We start from the raw sequence: 8,401 nt of genomic DNA on the forward strand, positions 1-8,401 counted from the left end.
AATCGACGTTTGGAGCATAAACGAATAGTGTACGGCCGCACACTCTTGTGTGCAACCGCACACACAGCCTGACCGTACACCATGGCTGCACACACCTTAGAGGTGGCCATACACCCACCTCATGCAATCCTTTAGGGCTTTAACACTTAGTACAAGTAGTCCCAAGTTCCTAGAGTGGTTCTCCATCACATTTAGTGGTGAAATACCTTCATTTGACTCCTTTATGTGTCATTGCATGTAATTTACGATCAAATCGTGTTCAAAGCTTCACTTGAACATCCAACGTTTCGTGTCGATCCTTCATTCAAATCACCCAAGGTGAGTTCATACCCCTATGATTTTTCCGAGTCTTTCATGTTTTCATAGGGGGAATACAAGCAAAAGTACAAGGAAACTTGTGCTCAAATATATTATTTTGTTTAAAGATAATTATATTTTCAATATGCTTTTAAACACCGAAAATAGTTTTACCAACCGATTAAGAAATCAACACGTAGAAACAGTTTTCAAAACTAGAACAATGAACTTGTGAATCATGTAGTAAAATGTATTATTTTATAAAGGATTCATGCAAATCATAAACAGGATTTTCTGTATTATTACTTGTAAATTTGTTAGGCTAAGTTTGAGACACGTCCTTGGTAACACTCCCACAAAATCAAAGTGTAGGACTAGCACTTGTGACCAGAGTCTCTTGTAGGGAGAGCGTGTCTGTTGTGTATAGATCTATACGGGACTGACAATCCTGCACCTCACTGCTAGCTACAGTCGGACCTGCAGGTCTGCGGGTGACAAAGTCATTAAGGATACAGGCCGTTGCGGGCTATATCCAGTCAGTTATGGTCATGAAACTTAAAACTCAGGTAGCAGAGATTTACTTTTGTAATAATGAATCAAGTGAACTAACCTCAAAGTAATAACCAATTAATTACTGGAGGGTATTAATAATAATATATTTAGGACTTAGTTCATCACAATTTTCTTTTATTTAGTTTTTAAGACTAATATACTTATCTGGGTGTAACCAAGGTTTTTACAAGAAAACTGCTTTTATCAACATGAGTATGGTAGATACTTGCAAACCTCAGTTTAAAATGGATAATCAACCATCAACTTTAGGGAAAATATAGGATTTTCCTGGGATAAACCGAATACTCAAAACGGACTGTTTACAACCAACATATATTCATATTCATTCAACAACTCCTTGGATTGTACATATCTTGTACGAATCTAGAAGTCATGGAATGAATGGGTTTTCAAACATGTTTTTCCTAAGAAAATATAGGATTTTATCGAGGAACATTTTTCAAAAGGATTCAAAGAACATTTTTTCACCAAAACTAAATGTTTATGAACTCACCAGCTTTATGTTGATATTCTTCAAAACTGCTTGTATTCTCAGGGAATCAGTAAACATGTATTTCTTGGATTAGAGGAGCCGGAGCAATAAGAGTCATGTTTTTCTATATTTTACATATTTTAGATGTATTTAAAACAAGTTTCAAACCAATGTAAATACTTTTTATGATTGTATTCAATGTTTGGTTGTGTTTACTATGCTTGTTATACAAATGTTGTGGTACTACACATGACGTCCTCCACCCCGGAATGATTCCGCCATCACGGTTTCGGGGTGTGACATCATAAGCAATAAGCCATAAGCCATAAACCATAAGTCATAATTCTCAAGCCATAAGTCATAAGCAATAAGTTATAGCCATAAGCCTTAATCCATAACCATAAGCCTTAATCCATAACCATAAGCCTTAATCCATAACCATAAGCCATAAGCCATATTTCATAAGCCTTAAGCCTCAAGCCTTAAACCATAAATCATTATTCTTAAGCCCTAAGGTCGAAAGGTGTGGTGCCAAAAAGAATGTAGGAAGTCGGAACTGCACCCTGCTACAACACCGAGGGTGCGGTTTAGGTCGTGCGGGGAGGGGTGAGGGGAGGATACCCCTCTCTCTCCCTCTCTCCTTATGTGATTGTCCGACTTATTTTATTTTTAGTTTTTTTAATATTTATTGAATTATATATATATATATATATATATATATATATATATATACACACACACTAAAAAATAATAAAAATATATTAAAATTCATGATTTTTAGTTCCCCTACAAAACAAGTATAATATTTGTATAAAATATATTTAAAAAAAAAAAATTAAAAGACATTGAAAGATGATCATTTCCAGGCTTTTGGTGAGTGAAAGGTGAATAAGTGGAAAACTGACGTGACACGGAAAAAATGAGTGGTGAAGTGTGAATACACCCTTTTTGGTCTAAACCCTAAGTCTTTCTCTTTGTACTGTAAAAAAACAAAAAATCACGTGTTTTTTGGATTTTAATGTTAAAAACTATCAATAACATTATAAACGGAAGCAACATGAAACACCAAGGAGTTATGAGGCAAAATAAAAAAAAAATGACAAAATTGCAAGAATGGTCCATGTGGTTAGGTAGAAATTGCTACTTTGGGCCAAAAACGTTTGGACTAGTATTCATGGTCAAAAGGTTTTCATTTTCTTGTCACTCTGGTTCAATTTCTTTTGAATTTTTTTAAAATGACGATTTTGCCATTTATATTTTCATTTTATGTATATATTTTTTAAACTTACAATAACTAAGAAAAAAGAAAATTCTATTTGTATCATCACCCCTACCCCCTCTTTTTCTCTCTCTCATTCAGAAAATTGAAACACCACCAAATTTTGGTGGCTTTTCCGGTGACCGAGGTTTCTAGCAATGAGAGGATTCCTCGCCGGAGACATTTTTTGACAGCAAATTAGAAGAGTCGCCGTTTTCATCGGAGCACCACTATCCTGCCGTCATCTGTTGTCTGGTGCAATACCTTCACATCAGACCTGGAAAGACAATGAAGATCTAGTTGAACTCGCCGCCGCCTCTGCCGTGTTCGTTCAACACATCGTCCTCAACAAACACTGACGATTGCCAATTTCTTTCATTTCGTTGCCGCCGCCACATGTAAGAATCCCTAGCTCCAAAATTCTCATTTTCCAGAAACGCTAGCTTCACCTTCTTCTATCTTCATCTTTATCATTCTCTAACGACGGTACAAGCTATGAGATTTAGAAACCTTCGCCATATTGTTCATCTTCGTTAAGATTTGATGATGTTAAGGTTAGATTCTGAAACGGTGGTGGAGGCTTTTAGATTAGAAAATTGGCGGTCTTCATATCGGAAAATCGGAGTGTTCAGATCAGAAAATTGGGGGTAATTATGAGGTGATGGTGGTGTTAAAATGTGGTGGTGGTAGCTGAAGGTATGGTGATGGTGACGATGACATTGGCGTTTCCGACAAGATGATATGGTCATCAACAGTGGTTCATCAGGAGAAAGAGAGTGGGTTCATCAGGAGAAAAAGTGAGATATGGTGGCGGTAGTTTCTGGCATGGGGAAGTGGTGGTTGTTTATATTTTTTTTCCAACAGATGATGGAGGGAGAGAGAGAGGTGTTGACCGGTGGTGGTGTTTATTGGAAAATCAAGGGTGGTTGTGGTGGTAACCAGTGCTGCTGCTAGGGGTTGACCGATGGAGGCGGTGTTGATCGGTGCTGGGGAATAAAAAGGAGAGAGAGATGTATTCTCTTTTTATTTTTCATTTAATTATAAAAGTATTTAAATAAATAAAAAACTAAAAAAAGCAAAAACCAAGGGCAAAATCGTCATTACAAAAAGTTTAAAGTAAATTGGACCAAAATGACAAAAAAATGAAAATCTTTAGACCATGAATGCTAGTTCAAACATTTTTGGCTAAAGTATCAATTTTCACCTAAACATACGACCATTCTTGCAATTTTGTATAAAAAAATTGGTATAAACAAAAAAAAGTTTGCAAAATGTGAGTGCTTATAAAAAAAAATGTAAAAAAAAAAATCAAAAAAAGTATATAAATTACAGTGTAAATATAAATATGTTAAAAGGGAAAATAGAAAAATTAAAGTTGCAGATTTTAATTGGAAAAAATAATATATAACTTTTTTTTTTTTAAATTATTTTGTATTTTTTTTTTATGTAATTAACCTTAAATATCTGCGAAGGAGAAATTATTATGTACACAAAGGGCAAAATCGTCAAACAAGATAAAAGGAAAATAGGGTAAGTTTGGATTTCGATCTCCATCTCGCCACTTTATCTCACAAATAACGCACACATATTCCTCAACTCCACGGCGTCGATCCGAGGAGTTTGAGAAAACCCTAATCAAAAGCTTCTACTCTCTCCCTCAATCTCTTCAACACAACCAGGTATTCTTACATCTATTTACATTTTTTCATTGTTTCTTCTTTGTTATTCGATTCGTTGCCTTTTTTCCCCATTCTTTTGCTTGTGTAAGTAAATCGATGCTCGTGTTTCGGTTTCTATTTCACTTCTCGAACGACGAAGTTATATATATTCTTTTCGTTTGAGTTCACAAATTATGCGTTCTGTTTCTAGTCTTCTTTTGGTAGAGATTAAGATGTTATGTTAGGGGACTGTATAGTGAATCACTTCAAGTTGGGCTTGAGTTAGATCAGTATTGCTGCATCAACGCCAAAAACATTGATTTTTTTATCCCGAGTATCGCATCTCATTTTTTCGAATACGGAGGAAACAATTGTGAGTGTTTGTGTACTTACCGTGATTGCGTGGAAAAATAAAGGGAGTTTAGTTCTGCAAGGTATTAGAATCCCCCCAGAAGGGCCAATTGAGTTGCTAAAGGACTATTTCTTTATTGTTTCTTCTAAGCTTTCACGATTCATATGTATTTTTGTCAGTTTTGTTTTGTGTATGATGCATTGATGCTTGTGTGGTGGTTTTCAAGCCATGTTGGTGCTTTTTTATGCCTGGGAATATAAGGACACATGCTCATATCTTCGAGTTACAAATTGTTTACTACTTTAACAATCATGGTTAATCTTTGCAGTCATGGCGGGCATAGCACCAGAAGGATCCCAATTCGATGCACGACAATTTGACTCCAAGATGAGCGAGTTGTAAGATTCATTTTAATCTTAGCAGCTACTTATTATTCAAGTGACTCATTTTATTCAATTTAAAGCTAAAAAGGTAGCAATATAATATGTTTTAATCAATAATGTAGGCTTTCAGCTGATGGACAAGACTTCTTTACATCATATGATGAAGTCTATGACAGTTTCGATGCCATGGGTCTCCAAGAAAATCTCCTGAGAGGCATATACGCATACGGTACTACATCTAGTTCCACAACCACACATTATTAAATCACCAATTCACTGTTGTGTAAATTATCAATTTACCCTTTGAAAATTTCAGGTTTTGAAAAACCATCGGCCATCCAACAAAGGGGAATCGTCCCCTTCACCAAGGGCTTGGATGTAATTCAACAAGCCCAATCAGGAACTGGAAAAACAGCCACTTTCTGCTCTGGAATCCTCCAACAACTTGACTACAATGTAGTTGAATGCCAAGCTTTGGTTTTAGCCCCAACTCGTGAACTTGCACAACAAATTGAGAAAGTGATGCGGGCCCTCGGTGATTACTTAGGTGTCAAGGTCCACGCGTGTGTTGGTGGGACCAGTGTCCGTGAAGACCAACGCATCCTTTCAGCTGGGGTCCACGTGGTTGTTGGGACACCTGGACGCGTGTTTGACATGCTCCGCAGACAATCCCTTCGTGCTGATTACATCAAAATGTTTGTTCTTGATGAAGCTGATGAAATGCTTTCAAGAGGTTTTAAAGATCAGGTAACAATCCAATATAATATGGCTAACATACTTTTACACATTTCTTTACTAATAGTAATAATAATTTTTTGGTTTTAAATATTTGTTCAGATATACGATATTTTCCAGCTGTTGCCCTCAAAGGTTCAGGTGGGGGTGTTCTCCGCCACCATGCCGCCAGAGGCTCTTGAAATCACGAGAAAGTTCATGAACAAACCGGTGAGGATTCTGGTCAAACGTGACGAGTTGACTTTGGAAGGAATCAAACAGTTTTATGTGAATGTTGAGAAAGAAGATTGGAAGCTGGAGACTTTATGTGATCTGTATGAGACGTTAGCAATCACTCAGAGTGTGATTTTCGTGAACACGAGGAGGAAGGTTGACTGGTTGACCGATAAGATGAGGAGCCGCGATCACACGGTGTCAGCCACACACGGTGACATGGACCAGAACACGAGGGATATAATCATGCGGGAGTTTCGTTCGGGGTCTTCTCGTGTTTTGATTACTACTGATTTGTTGGCACGTGGGATTGATGTGCAACAGGTGTCTTTGGTTATTAATTATGATCTTCCAACACAGCCAGAGAATTATCTTCATAGGATTGGTCGAAGTGGGAGGTTTGGGAGAAAAGGTGTTGCCATTAATTTTGTGACTTTGGAGGATGAGAAGATGCTTGCGGATATTCAGAAGTTTTATAATGTTGTGGTGGAGGAGCTGCCGTCAAATGTTGCTGATTTGATTTGAGGATTTTGGGAGGATTTTGTGTCTCGGGATTTGGATTTTGTTGCCTTTTTTTTTTTTTTTTTTAAGTTATTGAAAGATTTTGGCTTTGGAACTACAATATGTTTGTATTCTCAAGTTTTAGTTTCCCGGAACTGTATGGATTAGTTTATTTGTTTAAATTCCAACTTTTGGTATGCTTGCAGTTTTGATCCAACTTTTTCTCCTTTTAATGGACTATTTTTGTAGTTATTTGTTGAATATGATTGTAGGAATTATATTATGGGAAATCTGCAAAAAAATCATAATATTTTAGGTCAGTTTACGATTTAGTCCCAAATTAAATTTTGTTTACAAAAAGAGACAAATTACCGACTAAAACTTCGGATTAACCCTTTGTGGCTGGTTTCATAGATTTAGCCGGTATCTTGTCTTTTTTCGTTAATTAATCAAAATTTTAGAGTTTTTTCATTAATTAATCAAAATTTTAGAGCTTTTTTATTATTTATTACCAATAAACCTTGGATTTTTCTGAAAATTATCTTTAAACTAATATATATTATATGATCTAATTTAATATGTACTATTTCATGTTTTTTTTCTTATGCTCTTCTAGGCTTACTGTGTGTTTTTATCGGTATCGTCAAACCCAACAACAAAAATCTCACTCACAAGCCTCGTTAATTCCATCGATTTTCCAAAATTATTCATTCACAACTCTATGATCATCTTTCAATCTCCAAATAAAGAACGGAGAAAATTCTTGTTGATTATGTGGATGTCCCTATTACCTAACCATGACTTAAATCGTAGTTCCAATTCTTGGATGTTCCTATTACCTAACCATGACTTGAATCCTATTTCGAACCCATACACTATTCGCATTGTCCATAGTGTTGTTCACAACAAAATACGAATCCCACATGGTTAAACCACTGATACCTTGGCTCAAGTCTTACATGACCCTTGTTTCCTTACAATAGGGATTGAAAACCATGAAGAATGAACCATTAAGCTTAAAAAACTCAACATAGGTAAAAAAAATCAACTCGATATTATGTACTGAAAACCATGAAGAATGTTAACTTTAATTGTAAAAAAAATGTCAACAAGCTATCCATCATAAACTATTAAAATATTAATTTGGTATACTTACGAGCTACGGTTCCAACACTCGGATGTTCCTATTACCTAACCATGACTCGAACATTATTTCGAACCCATGCACTAATGGCATTGTCCATAGTTTTGTTAACAACAAAATACGAATCCCACATGGTTTAACCACTGATACCTTGACTCAAGTCTTACTTGACCCTTGTTTCCTTACAATAGGTGTAACATCCCGACTTCCATGTATAATACTTAATTAATTTATATTCTTGTTGTCTGATCAACTTGACGAGTTGGAGGCCCCAACTCGCCGAGTAGAGAGTGTTAATGGTCACGTAATTTCTAGAGTCTACTCGACGAGTTGGAGGACCCCAACTCGACGAGTAGGAGTTGAGTGTGAAAACCCTAATTTTCAGGGTTTGTGTCCTATTTAAAGGACCTTAAGCCTTCATTTCCGTCTCCCTTATCATCTTAACACTATGAGAGAAACCCTAATTGAGCTATATGCTTGTAGGAGAGAAAGAGGGGCTAATATTACATATTGTAGTGTATTTTTTGGAAGAAGATTGAGGAGAAAAAGGCTTGGGTTAAGAAGGAGATCTTGGATCCATCAATAAGATTGTGTTCCGATCTTTATCAAAATGTTCATCATTTATTGGTTTTTGTCTTGCCAAAAACTAATGCATTCTGGAAGCCCCAAATAGACTAAAATGTAATAATGACAATTGGTGTGATATTACAATAATTGTCATTATTACGTTTTAGTCTATTTGGGGCTTCCAAAATGGTTTACTTTTTGACAAAAAAAAAAAAACCAATAAATGATGAACCATGTGGGATTCATCT

General features: G+C 36.0%; 1 protein-coding gene across 1 annotated transcript; it reads left to right on the top strand.

Annotated features, from left to right (window-relative positions):
• The first annotated feature begins 4,139 nt into the window (after window positions 1-4,139).
• LOC145065637 (eukaryotic initiation factor 4A-15-like) lies at window positions 4,140-6,659 on the top strand. Its single transcript, XM_079012668.1, has 5 exons — window positions 4,140-4,279; window positions 4,939-5,008; window positions 5,116-5,222; window positions 5,310-5,740; window positions 5,831-6,659. Exons 2-5 carry the CDS (start codon window positions 4,941-4,943, stop codon window positions 6,464-6,466), a joined length of 1,242 nt encoding a protein of 413 aa, XP_078868794.1. The 5' UTR covers window positions 4,140-4,279; window positions 4,939-4,940; the 3' UTR covers window positions 6,467-6,659.
• The last annotated feature ends 1,742 nt before the right edge of the window (window positions 6,660-8,401 follow it).

Source organism: Lactuca serriola, chromosome 8 (assembly GCF_051521515.1).
Source record: "Lactuca serriola cultivar US96UC23 chromosome 8, Lser_US96UC23_V15, whole genome shotgun sequence".
Lineage (NCBI taxonomy): Eukaryota > Viridiplantae > Streptophyta > Magnoliopsida > Asterales > Asteraceae > Lactuca > Lactuca serriola.